This window comes from Sapajus apella, unplaced genomic scaffold, assembly GCF_009761245.1.
Source record: "Sapajus apella isolate SASKATOON/1434 unplaced genomic scaffold, GSC_monkey_1.0 scaffold38, whole genome shotgun sequence".
Classification (NCBI taxonomy): Eukaryota; Metazoa; Chordata; class Mammalia; order Primates; family Cebidae; genus Sapajus; species Sapajus apella.
This window is the reverse complement of record NW_022436978.1, coordinates 14293671-14317300: the sequence shown is the minus strand read 5'-3', so window position 1 is coordinate 14317300 and position 23630 is coordinate 14293671. Positions and strand designations below refer to the sequence as shown.

The window sequence follows — 23630 nt, the reverse complement described above, 5'->3', positions numbered from 1 at the left end:
GACCATAAATGGAACTTCAACAGTGATATCTACATACCGAGTAGGATACTATTTTTCGAATCTTATCAGATACATTTTTCATCCATAGGAATTCTCTGTGCACTGTGGCTCCCAAGCCATTGAAGCCGAAGCAGTCATTGTTTTAAGCAAAGGCTGGATATGGCTTTGACTTGTAAGAGCAAAGCAGAAACCAAAGTCTGGAAAGATAGACTTTCATTTTGAAGAGTCAGTCTTTATAGTAAGAATAAAAAATTTGTAGGTTTCAAGGAGTCAAAACATGGAGAACTGAACATATAATTTTTACCATAAGGCTTAGGGAAGATGCAAAGGCAGTTTTCTACCTCTGAGAAAAGAGCTAAAAGCCCATCCTGGGAGACTGGAAAGGCTGGAGAGAGGAAGGAGGGAGTACAGAGAGAGGACATAGGGACGACAAAGGAAGAGAGAAGTCGTAAAGACTTTAAACTTAGAGGCCTGCTGCTTGTACACTCCCTCAGAGATGGTGATGGAGACTTGGCTCCTGTCCTGGGGAACTTCCATCCTGGAGCCCTTCTTAGCAGCTCTGGATGCTGTTGACCACTTCATCCCTCTTTACAACTCCTTCTCTTGGCTTCTGAAGCACTTTTCTTCCTGTGTTTCTGATCCCCTCCTTTTTTTTTTTTTTTTTTTTTTTTTTTTTTGGTTTATTTCTTTCTTGGGGCCTGTCTTTTCTTCATGCCTTCCATGATGCTGGTGTGCACTCATTTGGCCCTAGGGGTTGGTCTCCTTTTCTTATCTGTAAATTTCCCATAGATTATGCCCTCTACCTCTATGCCATCATACTACCCATGTGCTGATGAACTCCAAATCCGTGTCTTTAAATCTGCCCTGTCCTCTGAAACTCACCATTCTTTACTGCTAACTTACATTTCCAGCTGGATTGCTCATAAACTCTTCCGACTCAGCGAAACCAAGCCCATGTATCCACCCTTCACCAACCTTCTCCCCTTTGTCATTCCAGATGTCTGCTAAGGTCTGAACCAATCACACCCTTGTTGCCTCCCTTTTCTTCAACGCTGTGTTCAGTCAGTCACTAAGCTGCTGGTAAATCCCTAGGAGAAGGAGACTGATGTGTCTCTCCCACTCTGTATCACAAAGTGCTCTCTATGTAACCTCATGATGCCTCAATACCTCAGTATGTCACAACATAAAGTCCAAGTATCTAAAGAAAAACAAAAATTAGAAATGTCATGAGACACGATAGTCCTTCAAACAGTAAAGTGCAAAGCATAATTTAGGATAGGCTCTAATTTTCATTCTCAATAGTGTAAGAAGTGTGGCATTTTTCTTATGATACAAACACAAAACAAAGGCAAACCATGAGTTCGTCCCATGGTGAGACTTCACTAACGTGCCACTCATGCTTGAACTTATCAAGAGATGCCTATAGGCCAAGCCCTGCTGAATGTGCCACTCGAATAGGTTTACAGTGCTCCTCCTCCTGTCTGCACCATCTCAGCTCTGTGGCTGCTGGGTCTGCACCATCTCTCATGAGGACAGCTGCAGTAGCTGCGTAGCCGCTTTCCTAGCTCAGCCCTTTCCTGTCCACTGCCACACTATGCTGTCCACCCCCAGACCTGCTGAATTCCAATTTTCCAGTGGGTGAGACCCAGCAATCTGCATTTTTCATCAGCACCCAAGGTGACTCTCATATGCCCCAAGCTTAGAGAATCACTCATGTCAGGACAGTCCGCCTAGCGTCTGTCTTTTCAAACTCTTCCCACTTAATGCCCATTGCTCTCACTTTATCCGTGACCGGCTTTCATGCTCTGACACTTTTTTTCACTCTGCCCCTTCCCTCTCATCTCCCGTGCATCCTTTGAAGCCTCTGCAAACCTATTCTAAGCCTGCCCCCAGCTGTACGAAATCACCCCTTCTTTAAGTTCCCCTAACACTTAAATCTCTGTTCCTTTTACATTTAACTCCTTTGCCTACGTAAGACCTATATGCACATCAGCTTGTCTTGTATGCCAGTTTCAACCCTTTGAAGGCAAGGACTTAAATGGCAGACACTTAAATGAAGGATAAGCAGACTCTGAGAAGGAGACACATCAATAACAAATCCTTTCCTCATTACCTCTTGGATAATATCCAGACACCAAAAGTTGTACTTTTTCTGCAATAAGGGAGAGTTTGGTTTGATGAAGGGGCCAATTTCTTTTCAAAAAAGTCAAAACAAATGAACACACTTCCCCAACAATAACAAAATCTATAAATCAAGGCTACTGGTTATCCACGAGGGTTTATTTCCACTTTAGACGCCTGCTGGGAGCAACAATGCAGAAGCCCTTTGGAGAGTGGTCAAGCATGTGATATAAAAAATACAAAATACAACATCCTTTACATGTGCCATTCATAGAAATAGGAGTGTGCTTTGATGAACCAGTTGGAGAAGTGGATACTTCTCAGTCATTCCCTCTCAGGGGCTTCTCTGGCTGCCTTGCTCTGATGGAGATTTCCAGAAGAGAGCTCCAGGGAAAAGAACAATCAGCCTTGTGAGGGCCAGAGAGGCTGCTGGCAGTCAGGGAAGCTCTGAGTGCTCTGGCTAGAAGGACCCTGTGGGGACCTTATGCCCTCCTATTGATGATGGAGAACCAGAGACTCAGAGAAGGAAAATGATTTGTCAAAGGTTATACAGCCAGTTGTGGCCAGAGCTGGGACTAGAACCCAGGACGCTTGCCTCTTTTCACTGCCTGTCATGGGTGAGTCTCTGCTTCTCTTGACTCTGGAAAATGAAGGAGTGGATCCTTCTGAATGTCCTGTGGGGTGGATTCTTTGTCCAACTCATGCCCCAGGGATGTCAGGCAGCCTGGCAGGATTTGGGTGACTCCTAATGTGCCAACGCCACCCTTTCTTCCATTTTCTTGCCCAAAAGCACAGCAGGACACAGCGTGGGTATTTTCCTTTCCTGGGTAATCAGCTAAGTCTCCACATTTGGGTCTGGGATTCAGCTAACCTTTAGAAATATATTTCAATCCTGAAAGGTTGCTTTGTGCTTGTCTGGAGCAGCAGGTGTGGACACCCGTGGTGTCAGCTGGTATTCCAGGGTACAAATGTGTTCTGAGCTGACAATGGGAATTTAAGGGCTTGGTGAGTCTCCCACTGCTATTCTGCTCGCACCAGTCACCACAAACCTTTCCAACTTTCTCCATGTCCTTTGAAATTCCTTTAATGGGGAGCATAAGCATTAAGGCTTAGACTGCAAGAAGCTTTTAGGTGAGAAACCCCAGGAATGAGAGTGCTCCAAGGGACTACACTCAGAGAGAGGGGCTTCGCTGTGAGCCTTCTCCTAAAACCTGAATGATCTTCTGGAGGAGGGGCTAAGCCAAGGCTAGTCCCAGAGAGCAGAGCAGGAAAATATACAGACTCGGAACTCGGCTCAATGTTAGAAACCATTTTCTAATAGTCAGGTCTAAGCTCACTTATACCAAGAGTAGGACTGATGGGTTTGATAAGTGGTCAGGAGTGAATAAAGGTCACTGGGGTAAGCAGCATGGCCTGGGGAGGAGTGCTGGGATTGACACAGAGGCCTTGGTTGAGCTCCTGATTGTATTACTGGGGAGTGAGGCTGGGACAGGCAAAGAGAGCTGGACAAGCTCGGGAATGCAGGCCTCTTGCCTGGAGCCTTTTCCTTATACCACACAGCTGCTTCTCAGGGTCCCAGGGCTGTCTTGGTAGGAGGAGCCACTTCTAGGCCCGTGTGTTCCATTCCATTTGGTCTGATAAGCAATGTGGAGTGTGCTGTCGTAAGTGCGCTGTAGCTTCGCTCAGCCCAGAGCAGAGGAAGCAGGCCCCGAGGAAGTAAGTCAGCTCACCGCTCCACTTGGGGCTCCACACGGGGCTCCCTGATGCTTTGTGGTGAGCCTATCTGCTCCCACACCCAGTCCACATAGTTGGAGACCTTTGTGTAGACCCCATAGACCTGCTTGCTGCCACATTCTTCAGGTCCCCCCCAGGACACCAGGCCCTGTACCACCCAGCGCTGGCTCAAGTCATCAAGGATGACAAAGGCCCCGCCACTATCTCCAAGGCACGTGTCTTTGCCGCCCTCGTAGTAGCCGGCGCAGAACATGTTCTCCGTGACGCTGTAGTTGCCTGAGCGGGACTCATAGCTGCTTTTGCACTCAGCGTGTGGCACCACGGGTAACTTGACATACTGCAGGACATCCGACAAGGTCCGTGTGCCACTGCTGATGATCTCATCCACGGTCACATTGGGATTGGAGATGCCCCAGCCGGCCACCAGGCCCAGCACGTGGGGTGCTGGGCCTTCAGGCTCAAGCCTTGGCAGGCAGATAGGCATGATGTGGGGTCCTAGGGGCACAGGCTCCCGCAGCTGCACCAGAGCTATATCGTGGTTGTAGTTTTGGATGTTGAAGTCTGGGTGGAGCACCATTCGGGCAGCTGAGCTGTTGATCGCCCCTGACCTGTTCCGCACATCATGCAAGCCCAGGTAGACGGTGACGTGCTCCTTGGACACTGGTATCACCGTGTTGTCTCTACGCTGGGAGCGCAGCACGTGAGCTGCTGTGACGACCCAGGACTCAGACAGCAGGGCCCCACTCCCAAACCACTTGTCGTTCGGCACCCTCGAAGTGTCCTCCACCACTATCAGGGCCTGCCACGGGAAGAGGCCGGGCTCAGCATTTCGGCCCCCGATGATCCTCTTGACCAGGCTTGGCAGAGAGCGGGAGGGCTGACCACACTCTGTAAGGAGAAAGAGGGAGCAGGGACAAGAGACAGAGACTGGTCAGGTCAGCCACATGACAGGAGCCATAAAGAGAAAGTCACATCTCACCCACTATAGATTACGCCACCATGGGACCCTAAACTGCCTGGGTCATGCTAGCCTGGGAGAGCTCTACTCAGGGTCACTGGAGGTCTAAGTCCCTCTAGGCTGGCCCATCTCTAGTCTGGCTCTTCTGAAGCTAGGGCCCTCTCTGGACTGAACCACCTCTGGCTAAGACCACTTGTGACCCGGACCATTTACACCATCTATTCCTAACAGTGGTCACTTCTCCCCTTCCTGCTTTAGAAAGGCAGGTCCCATTTCAGAAGTGCTCATGCTATGGGAACCTAGAGAATTTCTGAAACGTTTTTCTCTACGGGGACAGAGAGATGCAAGGAACCTAAAATACCAACTAGCAGGTCACAGCAAACCCTAGGCTGGGAACAAAGACGCTGGAAGCCTTAACCTGGCTTTTCCATTTCCCATGCGACTCTGAGTCAGTGAATTTCCATCTCTGGATTTCAATTTTTGATCTGTCAAATGAGGCATTTGGTCACAATGATCTCCAAAGATCCTTCAAATTCCAGGAACCCTTTAATTTTCATTTTATTTGTCTTGACCATCGCCATTTTCTGGGTGAGTAAACCTCCCCAGAGTTTAAGTGGCTAGTCCAAAGGGATATGACTCTCAAGTCAGACAGCAGGGGCTTAACTAGATTCTGAGTCTTGTATCCCACCCTGACTCAATAGCTATTAAAACCATGGACATAGGCTCTCAAGCCTTTTCTTCTCTGTCCTAAAAGAACCTTGCTATAAATTGATGTCCATGGATTAAGGCCCAGGGCATCCAAGGCTGGGGAAAGGTGGCATAATCTATAAGCAATGATGCATGGGCCGTGCTCTGGGCCACCCATCATTGCACCCAGGAGCTGTGTAGTACCTTTAGGGGAAGGAGAAAGATCTCAGAAACTTCATTCCACTGAGTTGCACCCTGAGCATGCCTTGTACCACCAGCTTCCTGCAGCCAAATGCTTCGGGCCCCTGAGCAGAAGGTCTTCGGCACCAGGCCCCCACTGGCTAAGAACATTCTTGCACAGCCTTTCCCAGGCAGGGTGCTTGGGTCTGGGAGGCAGACCTACTGTGAGTGTGGCCTCCTCCTGGTTGCAAATGGCCAGGCTACACTCCTTGGCCTGGAAGCTTTCGACAATCCTTTGGAGACCATGGAACATTGAGTTTTCTTGGCAACTTTGGAGAGCAGGCTTTTAGCAACCTAATGCTTTTCAGATGCTCTTCTTCCTGAGGCCAAATGCTTCTTGCGTGATCCTGGGCACCCTGCCATTCACCCCAGGCTGGATGTGAAATGGTTTTTGTAACTCTCTGTGGCCCGGCCTTTCAAAGTTGAGGGTCAGCCTTCCAATTACAAGTAGCAAGCTGCAAGGCAACATCTCAACGCAGTTCTGCAACTGGTCCTACATACATCTAGTGCTTCAAGGCCCTCATCCGGTAAGGGACACATCTGTGGTTGGTCCGTGGTCACAATAATGTCAGCACTAAATGGTACCTTTCTCCAAGCAAAGTGCCAGTGGCATATTGCAGGTCACACATCAGATCTGGAGAAACCTTGAACAGCTAATTTTTTTTTTTTTTTTTGAGATGGAGTCTTGCTTTGTCACCCAGGCTGGAGTGCAGTGGCATGATCTTGGCTCACTGCAACTTCCACCTCCTGTGTTTAAGCAATTCTCCTACCTCAGCCTACTGAGTAGCTGGGATTACAGGCACACACCACTACGCCCAGCTAATTTTTGTATTTTTAGTGGAGACAGGGTTTCGCCATGTTGGTCAGGCTGGTCTCGAACTCCTGACCTCATGATCTGCCTGCCTCTGCCTCCCACAGTGCTGGGATTACAAGTGTGAGCCACCACACCAGGATGAGAACAGCTATTTTAGAGATGGAAGTGTGGAAGTTGAGAGAAGGCAAATGACTTAATCAAAGTTGTTAGTGGGAAAGCCAGAACTAGAACTTGTTTCTCCTGAGTCTAGCTTCATAGATCCACTGAAATCTGTTTTTCTCCTGGATGTGTTCTTGTCTTTTTAAGAGGTTGAATGAGGCAACAAACTCTTGGGAGAGCTCATTGAAATGGGGTCATTCTTATTGGTTGCTGCCATTTCCCACCCAGTCTTTCCTGGGACAAAGGAATCTTCTTGAAATGTTATAGCCTTGGCTATGCTGAAGCCAGGTTTGGGTTCTAGAGGACAATGGTTCCTGAGGGAAGGTCTTTAAAATGAAAATGTGATAATCTAGGGTTCAAAGTTCCTGAGGATGGCGTAAAACATGATCATGGTAAAATAATGGCTTGGCATTGCTTATGTTGCCATCAAAAGTATTGAGTTCACCTTTCAGCTCTGCCTCTAACTTTCTACAAGTATCCTTGTGCAAATCACTACACTATTCTGATACTTAGTTTTCTCATTTGTAAAATAAGGGGACAAGTAATATTTGCTTAGCAGGCCTCCTAACATGGCGGGCCTTATGACAATAGATGACATGGCTTTCTCCATCCTGGCCTGCATCCTGGTTTAATCACAAGTGTTTTACGAGGAGAGAATTTAGAAATTTCTGGCCTGGTCCAATGATACACCATGGTTCTGCCCGACAATGGGTGCTAAAAGAATTTCATGACTCATTGTATCCAAGATGCTTTGTACAAACGTAGAGGATGATGACCATTAAGAGTCATAGACTGTCATAGGTCTCTTGGTCCTGATGCTTTACTTCTGAGGTATAGGATCCCAGACCCAGAGATGTGAAATTACTTACCAAAGATCACAGGAAATGGCAGCATCAGGATTAGTACCCAGGGCCCCGACTCCTTGCCCAGTGTCTTGTCCCCTTCCAAAGGTTGTGACATGAATTTCCAGCATGCAACCTATCCCTAGCTTTCTTTGGCTCACATAATATTTTAGCAAAAATGGGCCATGGATTAATAATCCATGCCCAGATCCTTCGGTTTGCTGCAGCTCCACCATTCCTCTCTTCTCTGAGGCTTCACTGCCCGGAGCCCGTGGGTGTGCTTCTGGGCAGGCCTAATTGAGGTAAGTGGAATCAGCAGAATGGGTGGGATGAACATTCCCTTATGCCACTTCCTCATAAGTTTTTCTAAGAAATGAAGACCTCTTATGTGAAGGCTTCCTAGTCAGTTCCTACCCCTCCAGTCATAGACAACCAGGCTTTGTTACTTTCTTCTTCTCTGGGGTCCCATAGCACCTGTGACGGTCAAAACCTGACTCCCAAATGCTAATATGTTCTTCACTTCTTAAGGATGAATGGTAGACAACGCCTTAGCCTTTCCATTTTAATGTCTAGTCTGATATCTAGAAGCCTACTGATATGGTTTGGCGATGTCCCAAACGGGCTATGTCTCATTTCTCTCTTGCCTGCTACCACGTAAGATGTGCCTTTTGCCTTCTGCCATGATTGTGAGGCCTCCCCAGCCATGTGGAGCTGTGAGTCCATTAAACCTTTTTTCTGTATAAATTACCCAGTCTTGGATATGTCTTTATCAGCAGTGTGAGAACAGACTAATATACCTACTGAGTGAACATGGAAGGTTACTGAAATGTACCATTAATATAATAATACACTATGTCAGTTTACCCAACACTCTCATTCAGTAAAATACAAATATTTCCCAGTGCTTAACTATATTGCTGATTTCCTGCTGTTTGTACAAACATGCAGATGGAATTAGACAGGACACTTAATTTTCAGTATTCCTCAATGCTTTCTTGAATGACTGTATCATTAAACTACTGCCATTCTGCTTTTTCTTTTCTTTTTTTTAAAAAGGTATAAATTACTATGTTGTAAATATTAAATTTATTTTTTTGTGGATTATTTGTTGAACCCTAGAATGTGCATTTTGGGGCTGTACTTTTCTAAGATGGCTTGAGTAGCTACACAGTGTGATTGCAATGAAAATTATCCATACTATTTATTTATTGAGATGGAATCTCGCTCTGTCACCCAGGCTGGAGTGCAATGGTGCAATCTCAGCTCACTGCAGCCTCCGCTTCCTGTGTTCAAGTGATTCTCCTGTTTCAGCCTCCGAAGTAGCTGGGATTACAAGCATGCGCCACCACGCCTGGCTAATTTTTGTATTTTTAGTAGAGATGGGGTTTCACCATGTTGACCAGGCTGGTCTCTAACTCCTGACCTCAGATGATCCACCCGCCTTGGCCTCCCAAAGTGTTGGGATTACAGGCATGAGCCACCATGCCCAGCCCATACTTCTAATGCTAAAGCAAATGTCCCCAAAATCTGTATGCGCAGTGACAGTTCCTGTTACCACAAAATTTTCTTTCCATTTTAAAGTGGAGTTAGTAAGTAAACCACGGGAAAGGCAGCAATCAGAAAGGCTTGACCACATTGCTGTTTGGAAGAAAGAATTTCTCATTCTGTCCTATTGTGATGTTGTTTGTCTTATCATCTCCTTGATGGCATGGTGACTGCTTGAGGACAGGGTGCCCACTTTTTAAATTTCCCTCGCATGACAGCAGGCACACACACAAACTGTGTTATATGAAAAAGCTGGTGTCAAGGGCACAGAGAGAGGACAGGAGGGCTCTTGGAGTGTTGAAGGAGGCAGAATATACAGGCTGGTTTGAGAAGGTGTGAAGCAGGGCTTCTCTGACCTTTCACCTTTTGAAGACATCTCTTAAAAAGCAACCAAAGCATCACCTCCCCTTTCCCCCATCTCCCTATTAACAGCCAGAAAACCTGGGGCCCTAGGACCTTGATGGAAAACCTTGAGGCAAAGGATTTGGAGAGTGAGGTACCTGGAAGGCAGGTGGGCAGGCTTCTCCCCAGCACTTTATTCATCCAGACTCCTTGGGCAGAACAGGTATATATACCTGGATTAGCGAAAGAGGTTAGGAGAAGAGGGAGAAAATGGTTGATTTGTAGCTCATGGAAAATGGATCTGGGTACTTAATTTCTCTAAAGTGAGTTATTACAAAAGTCTTCTAAATGGTCACGTAGGCTCAGATACGATTTTCTGAGCCTAGATGTACTAAAAAGAATGAGGAAGAAAGTGGAAGGCTGTGGCAGGTAGTCTCCGGGATATAATCCTCCAAAGAGACCAATCGACCTCCAAATAGCCTTCAAATACCCCTGGGGCTATCATCCTAGTCCCTCTATCAAACTCCAGTGCAACCTGAAGGGTCTTTCTAAAATGGGAATCTGACCATGTCCTTTCTCATCTCAGAATCACTAATGGCTTGCTGTCACCCTCAAAAATAAGCACCACAATCTTCAGCATGGTCCAAAGCTCTGGGGAATCCCACTGCTGCCTGGCTGAGGGCTGCTCTCCTCCCCACCCCATGCTGCCCAGCCCCTGGCAGTCACCTTCCCCTCACTTGTCACAAAGACCTGGGCTTACATGGCTCTCTGTTGGACAGATGCCCTTTGCTTTCTTCTCCATTTGACAGACTTTAATAAGCCACATTTGTGGCCACTGTCTCATTGGAGTCTCACAATAGCTCTAAGAGCTTCATCACTGTTCCCTCTTTTAAAAATGAGGACTTGGGGCCAGGCACAGTGGCTCACACCTGTAATCCCAGCACTTTGGGAGGCCAAGGTGGGTGGATCACAATGTCAGGAGTTCAAGACTAGCCTGGCCAACATGGTGAAATCCTGTCTCTACTAAAAATACAAAAATTAGCTGGGTGTAGTGGCAAGCACCTGTAATCCCAGTTACTTTGGAGGCTGAGGCAGGAGAATTGCTTGAACCCAGGAGGCGGAGGTTGCAGTGAGCTGAGATCGTGTCACTGTACTCCAGCCTGGGTAACAGAATGAGACTCTGTCTCAAAAACAAAAACAAAGAGAACTTGGAGGCTTAGATGAGTCAGGAGAATGTTCTCAGTGCTTGCATGCCAGAGAGGCAGAGCCGACGGGCCTTCCTTTCTCGCTGAGAGTTCCTTTTCTGCTAGGGATTATGAGTGTGTGTTGAGGGGGTGTTGGGCTGCCACAAGGCAGGGAAGAGGCGTTTCATGTCTCTAAGCTCTTCTCCTCCCATTTCCACCCAACCCCCCCAGTGTGGCCAATGGACAGGTAATTGCTGGTTCTTCACGCTTTGGCCAGTATGCTGCTGCCCAGCCGCTGGGGCAGCCAGGGGTCTCCCTGCCAGGTGGCATGGATGAGGCCTGGACAGAGACTGCGGTGGCTGCGCTTGAACTATGGTCAGGGCATATGCTGGGCGACCTGGGGAGGCAGAGGATCTGCGTCTCACTCCCCAACCCTGCATGGACCCTGTCCTTCTCAGGGAAACAGGTCTTTGAAGGAAGGACCCCTACCTGCTGAATGGGTCTGGCCTGGTGAGATGTTACCCTCACCCAGAAGCCAAGGCAGATACTGGGTGAAGTAGCAATACTGGCCATTTATTAGAAACCCCGGCTCAGCCTCAGACCACAGGAAGGAGTTTAACTTGGGAGATTCCAAGCTTCCTTTAGAGTCTTGTATCTTCCCTTAGTTGTGTGAATTTGTGATTCCTTCATGCTCCCACCAACAACTCATTAGTAAATCAATGCTGGATTTAAAGTTAAAACAAACAAACAAAAGCCTAGGTTTTGGTCTTGAGACTGTTTCTGCCTCTCTATATGGATACGGTAACACAAGCTCATGGAAAGTGAGAACCTGATGAGAAGATGCGTGAGTGACACGTTTCACCTTATCAGGCTCTACACGTGCATGAGCAGTGATTCCTTTCAGAGCTATCTCAGCCCCCAGCCCAACCATGAGTTCCCGAGAGTGTGAGATGGATGTAGGATGGCTTAGCATGGAGGGCTTACCTGTGATATTGTTGAGCATCTTGTAATAAGGCTCCTGGCAGGAGTATTTGATCTCAGACTTGTATGTGGTGAGGTTGTTCCTTGTGGAGAAGGTGACCAGCCCGTGTTCCAGCTCCCCCGGGGTTCTACAGTCTACAACTGAGAGAGAAGAAGTGAGATCCCTCAACTGCTTTTTGCTCATCCTCTTTTGGATGGATCCTTTTATCTGATGGATCAGTCTCATGCAAATGTACAGATTGTGTATTGCACACAATTCCAGAAAGCAAGATTATAACGCCTCTGAGTGGTGCCCCTGGGATGTGCGGTGTACAACCCGTGAATCTACCAGTGGTCCTGCTTTTGCAGTCTCTCCCATACATTATGGTACTACTGTGTGGTCAACTTACCTGGCCAGTGTCCATTTTGGGTAGGGGAAGATCTATGGAGATATAAGCAGACTCTGGTCTCTTCCCCACCAGGGCCCCTTTCTTTGACTTCTAGTTTTATTGGGCAATCCTCTCTGCCTCTTGTGCCCTAGCATGAAACCCTTGGCTTAGTGAGAAAATTCTAGTTGACATAAACCAAATAATCTTTTGTTCTTCTTGTCCCAACCACAGGCTGAGGGCAGCTAATGCGCCCGCATTAGAGTTTGGCACAAAAAAACAAAAAACCCAGCTCCTGTATGAGTACACAGCCCCAACCTGCTGCCTCTCTATAGGCAGCTTGCTTGGCCATAGAAGACAGGAGGCAGGGTTAGAGGCAGATCAGCTTTCAGTCTTCCCCTGTTTATTTTCTGTAATGAAATGTTGATGGCTGGGCATTGGAGCTGGCTGAAGTCCTAGTACAGGACATGACTAAAGATGCCTGTTCCTCAGAGGTGGTTTTTGGGGAGCTTTCCAGTCCAGCTCAGTATTAGGGGAGTCATAGCTCTGATGGAGTCCAGTGTGAGTCAGCTGACAGTCGGCACCTTTTCACGGCCACATCAGAGGCTCTGGACCCAAATTTGTTAATATTTTCATTCCTAAGGAAATCCTAATCGTAGGTATAACAGCAACTCCAGAGTTGAAGAATCATAGACGAATCACAGAATTTCACTGCTGGAAAGAAACCTGAAGTAGGCAATCTAGAATGTCCTCTTTAATTTTATCTATGAGTCTGCAGAGGAGACTTGACTCGTATAAGGTCATATAGCAAATCACTGCCACAGTGTGAGAGCTAGATTTGACCTCAAATCCAGTGCTGTTTTAGTAAATGGAACTAATAGTGCCTAAGGGTCTGTTTTCCAGTTAAATGACCTGTTCTAGATATTAGCTGGCTAATGGTGGACATCAATTGTCAGAATTTCCAGAGCCTTGGTAAAATTTCCAAAGTTCCATACCCTCCTGAATTTTACCTGGTCATTTTGGGAAATAGTGAGGGATAATTTACCTCTGGGTGGTATTTAGACATTGTGATTTTAACTTTAGGACTCCAGATTCATCTCTTTTGGATTAGAGAGTCCATTCAAAACATAAATAATTCCAAGGCCCTCCAGGTTGGAGGAAAATATGAAGGAAGGGCATAAATGTAGGTAAATTTTATCCACAAGGAAGGCAAGCCAAGACAACTGGTTTTGCCCTGGCTTGCAATCCAGTCACGCCGGACAAATCATCTCCATTTGTTTTGATCATCCAAAAGTAGAGACGCCCTTCTACTCTGTGAGGTAACTGTTTGCAGCTCAACACTAGGATAATGAGGCAATCATATTTATTATGTAAATACTATAAACAGTTTTCAATTTATTTTCTGCTAAAGCAGACTTTGCCTCTGTTTTTAGAAAATGCCATTGACCTGGTACCTAGGTATTGGTTTTACTCATCTCCCTTAACTTTGCTCCAGCAGCTCATCTTGTCAAAGTGGTCTCAGGACCTGACCACCTAGTTCGGGAATTCCAGGGTTGAACTTAGGGTGGCTAGATGGTCGGGCCCCTAGGAGCCTGTTATGTGGCTGACGCTGGGGGACAGATATTTTCTGGGTGGAGGACCTACTTTCACGTCACTTCAGAGAAGCAACTTTGCCCACTGATACAGCTGGCCCGACAACTAGGTAGAGAGGTGATAAATAGTGGCGCATAGAGGGTTGTGTCAGTGTGGAGGGCTGCATTTCTTCCCAAGTCCACAGTGGCAGGGAAAAAGCCTTGTCTCTCCGGGACCTGGAAGTGACTTCCCCTTGAGCAGCTCTGGCTGGCAAAATCAGGACATACTAGACCCTGCTTCCTCCGCTGGTCATGTTCTTTGCTTTAGGAAGGGTTTTATCCTTTTCTCTAAAGTTCTCTCTGGCCAATTCCACACTCTGGAATCAAAACACCCTTCTCTTTCCCGTGGTCTTGGCGGTACCACCCGACACCCCATCTCCATGGTAATTACTAGTTGACACTTATTTTCCTCCAGACACACCTTTCTTGACCTGCAGTTCCAAGTGTGACATGCTGTACTGGGGGGCTTCCTAGAGAATGATGCACAGTCAGCTAACCCTGGCACTCAGGCCTGGGGGGCTGGGCTCTAGCGCCCTTCCTGGCCTCATCTTCTTTTCTCCCCTTGGTGCACCTACCCTCCAAACACCAGCTCCTTCAGTGTGCCCCCCTGCTGCCTCCTGCTCTCAAGAGGAGGCTGGTGTCATCCCTGCTGCCTGGGGCACCCTGTGTCCATGCTCTGGCCACCCTGGAGGCCTTGATGAAACACTCCTTCCTCTTGAAAGCCTTTCTAATGCTCACTGGGCAGGGCTGCTTCCTTGTTCTGGAACTCTTCACTAATGTTTCTTTGATGGCATGTATGTCATGCTGCCCGCATCAAAGCTATGACAATTATTTGGATATATATCAAAGCTTCCTCTTAAATTCTGACTCCCTGTATGGTACTGTGATGGCTGTTAATACTTTGTAGGTTTAAAGACATTTATTCAGCTGACGCTTGCCTTTAGCAGACAGTCCATCTCTTCTTTCGGTGGTGCCTCTAGCCAAGAATGGCACCTCAGGCTCCAGACTGCCCAGGGTTGTGCCCTCACCACATAGCCATTTAATCACCAAATAGATCGGGCAGTCCATTTAATGCAAAGGTTCTCTGACATGTGTGTCCAGATGTTCAGATGGAAGCAGACATTCCTGCTGCCACTCCCCAGCCCTTTCTCTATCACTGGTTAAGACCTGTGATATCCCATGGCACAGAGTTGGGACCACTGTTTTCAAGTGTGATACCTATCTTTTTAAAATTTTTAATTGGCAAATTTTAAGAAACATAGAACTTGTAAGCCCCAGAGGAAAGAAGTTCTAATGATGACATTTCAGCCCCACACTAGGTAGGGGTAAAAGGGATACTTTCGTGAATGAGAAAACATTCAGATCCTCAAAAATCCACACTATGTGAGTTATTATTTGCTTTACCTACTAATGGTGGCTAAGAAAATAGCAACAGGTGACACTTTCAGATTCATAAAGTCACAGACAGTCCGGCTCATTTAAACTTGAAATGTAGAATGGATTAGAAACCACTCTGATCTGGTCAGCCTGAGGCCACATGATTTTATATTAAATCTTGTGTCTCTAGGACCAAAGGCATTTTTTTTTCCTTTGAGAAAAGTACGATCCACTCAGAGGTGCTAAAATAAATCCCATATCTTTTTTTCATTATTTTCTGGAGCAGTGTTTGAATGACGGGAAAACCCTCAAGTGGAGAATTTGTTTTCACACACGTAGCAGCTTCAACTGCTGAGATCATGTTGCCTTGTTCAGCACTCATTCTAATCCACACTGAAAGGGGCACGGGAGTGTTGTTTGGTGGGAAGGGAGGTGCAGCTCTGGGCCTCGGGGGTCTTGGGAGTGATCCATTTCTGGGTGTCTGCTTTGTGTGTGGTCCCGTCATTCACTCTGTCACTCGCTCTGACTTGAGTTGGCTCTCCAGATCGATTTCGTTTTCTGCCACCATAGTGAAGATCAAAGAAAGATCAAGAGATACAGAGGAAGGAAGCAGAGAGAGGAAGAGCGAGAGCGAGAGAGAGAGAGAGAGAGAGAGAGAGAGAGAAATTAGCAAGCAAAGCAGAAACAGTTTATGCAGGAAATACAGAAATCACTCCACCAGAATTGATTAAGAATGCATAGTTTAGGTACAGCCAGTGTGAAGAACAGTTTGGGACTGTGGAATTTGTATCATTCTGAGAATTTGCAGAGTCATACATCCTGGCTCATGAGGATTATAAAAATCTGTCCCTGGAGGGAGCTTTGCATGCATCTGGTTCAAACCCTCACTTGACAGCATTCAGAATAGAACAGGACGTGTCCGGGGGTCACCACAGCAAGGTGGAGGCAGGGCCAGAACAACAACCCATAATTTCCAGCCTCTTTTCTAGCGCACATTTCTTTACCACCGAGTGCACACCTCGTCTGTTTCCAACCCTGTACCCCGCAATCCCTGGGGACTCTCAACTCCTCAGTCCTGTCTATGCCTTTGCCCTACGACCTAGCACAGTGCCTGGTACAGAGAGATACTCAATAAATACTTACTGAGTAAGAAAAGATGCTGGGTATGCCTGAATGGGAATTCTAATAGTCTTAATCCAGCCTATTTTGGGAGAATAGAGTAATAACAGGGAGAGAAACAATTTCGCTTTACTAAAAAATGACAGGGTGTTCTGTTGTATGCTAACACAAGTCAGGGAAAAATATTAATCAAGGAAACATTATTAATGTTTCCTACTTTCCAAAAACATGAATGAGAGAAACAAAACCTCTTCCCAGTAAGGGGATTGGGTTGGGGGAGGAGGAGTTTGCTGATCTTTTGCACGTTTCTGGCCCTCCATGGGTATAGTGTGTATATTAACCCAGTTAATCCCCAGACCAATCTTGAGGGCAGGAAACTGAGGCTAAAAGAGTCTGAATACATCAGTTAGGGACTCTCAGTTGGTAGAATCTGCATTTGAATCTAGAACTTCCTGACTCCAAAGTCTGATTCTGTCCCAGACACCCCATATCCTCCTTTACCTTCTCCTTCAACATGGCCCTTGCTTTGTTCTGCAGTGCTTTGCTTACAAGGCTTTCACGCAGCACTGCACCTAGAGCCTCAGACTGGGGGAGGTGGTGGCTGTGGCCACCAGCACTTGAGTTCCTCTGTGGCTGGCCCTTGTCTTTTCCATCTGACTTCCCCATGGAACTCTGCACAGGCATCCAGTCAACATTTTTTGAAACATTTTGTTAAAGCCATAAAATGACCCCTCTTTCCCCACAGTAGGCTCTGACTCCAGCCACATCATACGAAAGGAAAAATTAAGAACAAGCATATTTCACTTCAAAGTTCTGCCTAGGTTTGCCTTAAGGGAATGTCCCCCTTGGGACAATGGAAGGACATTTGTCTGCCTACTGAATCAAGGCCATGTAGGAGAAAGGGAGAGGACAGCGCTCCAGTTTGCATGAAATAATGAAAGGAAGATGGGTGGGACCAACTCCAATTCTAGATTTTTTGATTTTTTTTTTTTTGAGATGAAAGTCTTCCAAAACCTAAAATGCAATAAAATAAATAAATGGGGGGGCGGGGAAAAGAAAGTCTTGCTCTGTCACCCAGGCTGGAGCGAGTGCAATGGCACAATCTTGGCTCACTCCACCTCCCGGGTTCATGCAATTCTGCCTTAGCCCCCCGAGTAACTGGGATTACAGGTGTGCACCACCACACACAGCTAATTTTTATATTTTTAGTAGAGACAGGATTTCACCATGTTGGCCATGCTGGTCTGGAACTCGGGACCTCAAGTGATCCACCCACCTCTGCCTCCCACAGTGCTGGGATTACAGACATGAGCCACCGTGCCAGGCTCTAATTCTTGACCTCCCCTCTCCATTGTAAAGCAAATTCCCTCTTCTCTCTCCCTTCCTTCCCTGACTATTTCTGTCACTGTGCTGCCTCTCATCAATGTTGGCCATAGATAAGTTTCTAAAACTGTGGTCTTTATAAGTCTTTCATTGAAATCACCTAAGTGCTGAGGGGTGGTTGCAGGGGGTGGTGGTGAGGTGAAGTGGTTGGAAGCTTGTATTTTTACAAAGCTCAGTAGATGATTTATATAGACTACATTATTTTAAAACCAAGGGGCACATATTATAAAATATAAACCTAGTCCAAACTCCTTAATTTATAGTTGAGGCAAAGTGTCTTATTCACAGTCACAGAGTTGGTTAGGGGCAGGGCCAAGGCAAGAACTCTGGGTCCCAGGAGCCAGTGAAGAGCTGTATCCTCTGCTTCATGCAGGCCTGCTATGCTGACCCCACAGCCCTTCCCACACAGCCCTAAATCTTGAGCTGTCTCAGAAGACATAGGGGATATGGCTCATGGCCACGTGAAGACTAGCAAGGTCACTCAGCTCTGGGCACCAGCACCAAACTAGTTTCCTGAATTAGCAATTGCCAAAGCTGGTTTCAAGCCTGGACACACGCTATTCCTTTAGTAAGTCTGGCAACCCTTCTATTAGCCTGAAGTAAAATTGGTATTTAACAGAGTAAACTGGGGACCACAAGAAGTTTCTTTTGGGATCCTAATGTCTGATTGCCAAAAGGAGCATTGATACTCTTTTGTCCCTAACCCTTGTGTGTCTGTTAAATTCCTGCTCCCATCCCCCTCAGAGTGCTCCTGCCATGCTTTCACCCTTGCATGCTCTGCCCGTATCCCCCAGTGTTGGGGAGCTCAGTATCTTTATAATAACCCATTAGGCTTTCTTACTTTTACAGGTGGGAATCTTGTTACTCCACGTCCCATCCTTCAGACACTCAATCTGGAATGTGTCCATCTCCACATTATCCTGGAAAGAGACAGGAAGAAGGGAGTGGGAAGAAGGAGGTGGGGGTGGTGTCAGAGGTTGTTTCCTGGCAAAATCAACTCAAGTTCCACATATGCTTGTCCTCGATTGAGATTTTCCACCCAGGGGCCTCCAAAGGCAAGCTTGAAGGTAGGGGAAATATACATGCTGAGTTCATGTTCCCTTTTCATACTCCAGAGAGGGGCGAGGGCTGTGTGTAAGAAGGGTTTTGGGCAACTATGTATGAAGGGAAAGCTGCAGCATTGACTCCCTTTTCAGAGCAGTGGCTCTCAAGCTAGGGCAAGTGGTCAGCATATCCTAGAAGGCTTGCTAAAACACGGGCTGGGGGGCTTCTCCCCCAGAGTTTCTGATTCAGTGGGGCTGGCCTACCCCAGCATTTGCATTTCCAACAAGTCCCCTATGATGCTGAGACCAAGGACCCCTCTCTGAGAACTATTCCTTGAAATCAGTGGTCTTCTGGCTTGGCTGCACCAATCACTGGTCCCAGCCCCAAAAAGTCTGCTTTAACTAATCTCAAGTGAGAGCTGAGAGGTGATTTTTTTTTTTAAAGCTAACCATGTGATTCCTAGAACTACTGCTTCAGGCGGTGGGAGAATGAGGGGAACCCATCCGTTACTTTTTTTTTTTCCTGAGATGGAGTTTTGCTCTTGTCACCTAGGCTGGAGTGCAATGGTGCGATCTCAGCTCACTGCATCCTCCATTTCCTGGATTCAAGTGATTCTCCTGCCTCAGCCTCCCGAGTAGCTGGGATTACAGGTGCACCTAGCTATTTTTTGTATTTTTTAGTAGAGATGGGGTTTCGCCATATTGGCCAGGCTGGTCTCAAACTCCTGAGCTAAGGTGATCCACTTGCCTTGGCCTCCCAAACTGCTGGGAGCCACAACGCCCGGCCCCATCTACTACTTTTAAAATGTCTGCTTCCTTTTCTTGTATCCCATTCTACTCCACCCTATAAGCCCGGTGAACTTTGTTTACAGTTCTCAGCCTTGATTATAGAGCTGTATGAATCCATATTTTTATGTATTTATTTTTTTGAGACAGAGTCTCACTCTGTCACCAGGTTGGAGTGCAGTGGTGTGATCTCAGCTCACTGCAACCTCCACCTCCTGGGTTCAAGCAATTCTCCTGCCTCAGCCTCCTGAGTATGGGACTACAGGTGCACACCATGACACCTGGCTAATTTTTGTATTTTTAGCAGAGAAGGGGTTTCACCATGTTGGCCAGGATGGTCTCAATCTCTTGACCTTGTGATTCTGCCCACCTTGGCCTCCCAAAGTGATGGGATTACAGGCATGAGCCACTGCGCCTGGCCCATATTTTTAAAATTCAAACCAACTCATGCTCTGACTGGAGTGGGGGGGAACAAACTTTTGTGCCATTTTCAGAGTGTGAGAATGTCTGGGACACACGCTTTGGAATTTCCGGAACATTTGAGAAGTTGATGGGCAGCTAGGAAATTCTGTGCTGGAACTATGACCAGTGCTGGCAGCCCATCTGCACTGGGGAGGGTGCAGGTGGGGAGATTTTCTGTGGGCTAGTCACTCCCCTTTCCCAGGCAGGGCTCTGCACCTTCAGCACTTTGTAGCCTGTGTCACAGCTGACGAGCACTTGGTCTTTGAAGGAATACTTGGCTTGGGAGGGCTCGAGTTTCCCATGGACAGGAGGCCGCAGCTCGGGGCACTCATTTCCTGGTGGGGAGCAAATGAAAGAACAGCAGGTGAGAAAATGAGAAGTCTTGCCTTAAAGGGCCAGTCCCTAGAAAGCAAGGCCTGATGAAGGTGAATACAATATGAAACTGGGTATTGGAGGCGTGGATCTGCCAGGCCCTGCAAGAGACTAATTCTGGAACTGTGAATAGGACAGTTTCCAACTTGGACCACCATGTCCTTATTTGCAGAATGAAATGGTTGGCCAGATGATTTCATTAAAACTCAGGTTGGAAGGAATGTTAAACGTCATTAAATCCAATCCTTGTCTGATGCTTCTCTTACAATATCCTCTGCAGTAGACACCAAACATACTGCTCAGCTGGGAGCCCCACCAGGTCCAAACCTGCATCCCTCCTCCCTCAACCACCACCCCTGGGAGGGCTAAGCATGGCGGCTTAGGGACACAGTGACAGAGAGCTCAATGCCTCCCTAACCTGTACCTTTCAGTAATGGACTCTGCTAAGTACATGAACACTGTTTTCCTACTTAGCTGAAATTCACGCCCCTGTAATTTTTACTCATTTGTCTTCTTGGGCCATTAAGGATGACCCAAATTGCTCTTTCTTCCCAAGACCCTTCTTCAAAGCACTAGAGAGACTGTGATCATAGGCCTCTGAGTCCTCTCTTCGAAAGGCTAAATCTGACAGGCTCTTCAGGCCTGGGCCTATCCCTGACACTTTTTCAGAGACAAACTCTCCTTTGTTAATATTGTCTCTGCTCTCCTCAGTCTGAGCAGTGTATGTGATAATGCAGGCTGGGCCAGGGTTTCAGTCTATGAACTGAATTGGTCATGCCCAGATGAGATCTTTTGTCACTGATGTTCACCCTCTCCCTCCTTGAATTCCTACAGGCCAGTTCTGCAGGTCAGGTGGCTCGATCAAGGTTTGGGCCAGGACTGGCTGACTCGAGGGACAGGGGCATGAGACCCAGGGGCTTTGCTGATAGGGGGGCCCACAAGGAGACAAAGCACCATAATGAAACATTCTGGGCTCCAGGCCCATATCCAAATTCTAGCCCTAGATTTGGAGAAGGTTGGAGCTGAAATTGCCCTCCCCAAGTCTACTGAATCACTGTGAGGGGTAGAGTTCAGGAAACAAGATTTCTTTTTCTTTAATCTTTCTATGTGATACTGAAGTACATGTTTTGAAAGCCACCAGTCTTGTCCACCTGACATTATTGTTGCCCTTGCCCTCATTTTATACACGGAAAGCTGAGTCAGGAGAGATCACGTGCCTTGGTCCCCAGCTGTTCAACTGGGAGTTCCATCAGGTCCCCAGAGGAGATCCAAGCCTGCCCCCCTCCTCCCTCAGCCACTGCCTCTGCAAAGGCCAAGCACAGCAGCTCAGTGTGACCTGGGAGGGAAGAGGTTACCTGCAGCCCTGTATGAGAGCCTCCAGCCCCGGTTCTCGCCCGAGTTGTCGCTATGGAACAGGATCAGGACGCGGTGGCTCTGGGTGTTGATGGGTTCTGGGGCTTTCTCTCCACAGAATGGCCCCCAAACTTTTGGACCAACTTTGACCTGCAAAATATGAGAGAGATAAAGAGCGGGTTCCATCTGAGCAGCCAACATGGCCACTGCAGGCAGTACCTCGCCACTGCACTCTGGGTTTTCTGGAAACTTCCACATGAATCCTTGGTATTCACTTAGGTTTTTAATGAGCCTGACCAGTCACCAAATGCTTTCATCTCCACTCTCTCATTTATAGTTTACAATGGCTCTTGACGTGGACAAGGCAGGTTAATAATCTTCTGCTTAACTATTTATAATAGCAAAGGCATGAAACCAACTCAAATGTCCATCAGTGATAGACTAGCATTGATGTGGTACATACACACCATGGAATACTATGCAGCCGTAAAAGGATGAGTTCATGTTCTTTGCAGGGAGATGGATGAACCTGGAAGCCATCATTCTCAGTAAACTAATGCAGGAACGGAAAACCAAACACCACATGTCCTCACTCCAAAGTGGGAGTTGGACAATGAAAACACATGGACACAGGGAGGGGAACATCACATACTGAGGCCTGTCAGTGGGTGGGAAGCAAGCATCAGGACAAATACCTAATGCATGTGAGGCTTAAAACCTAGATGACAGGCAGGGTGTGGTGGCTCATGCCTGTAATCCAGCACTTTGGGAGGCCAAGATGGGATCACAAGGTCAAGAGATGGAGACCATCCTGGCCAACTTGGTGAAACCCTGTGTCTACTAAAAATACAAAAATTAGTCAGGTATAGTGGTGCACGCCTGTAATCCCAGCTACTCAAGAGGCTGAGGCAGGAGAATCGCTTGAACCTGGGAGGTGGAAGTTACAGCGAGCCCAGATCATGCCGCTGCACTCCAGCCTGGGTGACAGAGCGAGACTCAGTCTCAAAAAAACAAAAAAACCAAAAAACAACTAGATGATGGGTTGATGGGTGCGGCAAACCACCATGGCACATGTATACCTCTGTAACAAACCTGCACGTTCTGCACATGTATCCCAGAACTTAAAGTAAAATTAAAAAAAAAATCCTCTGCTTAGAGATGAACATATTGTGGCTCAGAGAAGGGCAGAGCACTGTCTGGTGCATAAAGCAGAGAAGATCTCAAAGAACCTTCAGTCTATAGTTGGGGGAGACTAACAATAAATAATAAACAAAAGAATTATAGGCTGTCATAAGGGTTATAAAAATAAGCAGGATGATATGCATATGTAATAGAAATATATGCCATATGTTTATAATTTATGTAGTAAAGTCTATGTAACCTATAGAAATAATCACTTTTGCTCTCCTTCCTTCCTTCCTTCCTTCCTTCCTTCCTTCCTTCCTTCCTTCCTTATTCCTTCCTTTCCTTCTTTATTTTCTTTCTTTTTCTTTTTTTCTCTTTCTTTCCTTCTTTCTTTCTCTTTATTTTTCTTTCTTTCTTTTTAAAACGGAGATTTCACTCTTGTTGCCCACGCTGGAGTGCAATAGTGCAATCTCAGCTCACTGCAACCTCTGCCTCCTGGGTTCAAATGATTCTCCTGCCTCAGCCTCCCGAGTAGCTGGGATTACAGGCATGCGTCACCACACCCAGCTAATTTTTGTATTTTAAGTAGAGACAGGGTTTCTCCATGTTGGTCAGGCTGGTCTCGAACTCCCAACCTCAGGTGATCCATCTGCCTCGCCCTCCCAGAGTGCTGGGATTACAGGCGTGAGCCATCGTGCCCAGCCAGAAGTAATCATTTCTATAATGGCAATATAATATATAACAATTTTAATTAGGTGATCCAGAAAGGCCTTTCTGAGGTAGTAGTGGGGATCTCAGATATGTAGGATGAGTATGAGCCTGTTTGAAGAGAAGGGAAGAACACTTTCTAGGTAGAGAAAACTGCAAATGTAAAATCAAGGCCAAAGGTGGGAAAGAGTTTGCCTAGTGTTAGGAACAGGCAGGAAGCCATGCTGGCTGGGCAGTGGGTGTGCCATGGCATGAGGCTGGAAAACAGAAAAAGGTTACACTGTGTTGACAAATTTAGG

At 46.9% G+C, this 23630-nt stretch overlaps 1 protein-coding gene across 10 annotated transcripts in view; it reads right to left on the bottom strand.

Moving 5' to 3' along the window:
- The window catches only part of MASP1 (mannan binding lectin serine peptidase 1), a 75433-nt gene that overhangs the window by 14375 nt on the left and 37428 nt on the right, over positions 1–23630 (bottom strand). For 4 of the 10 annotated variants that reach the window (XM_032298286.1, XM_032298287.1, XM_032298284.1 and 1 more), the window contains exons 6-11: positions 21501–21648; positions 19990–20108; positions 18324–18402; positions 11611–11748; positions 9601–9675; positions 2263–4743 (exon numbers count right to left, since the gene is read on the bottom strand). In XM_032298286.1, coding sequence (XP_032154177.1) covers positions 3848–4743; positions 9601–9675; positions 11611–11748; positions 18324–18402; positions 19990–20108; positions 21501–21648 — 1455 coding nt within the window. In that variant the 3' untranslated portion in view covers positions 2263–3847. Of the gene's footprint in view, positions 1–2262; positions 4744–9600; positions 9676–11610; positions 11749–14493; positions 15539–18323; positions 18403–19989; positions 20109–21500; positions 21649–23630 lie in introns of those variants that run through there. The other 6 variants (XR_004275147.1, XM_032298289.1, XM_032298288.1 and 3 more) reach the window with 2 other exon arrangements.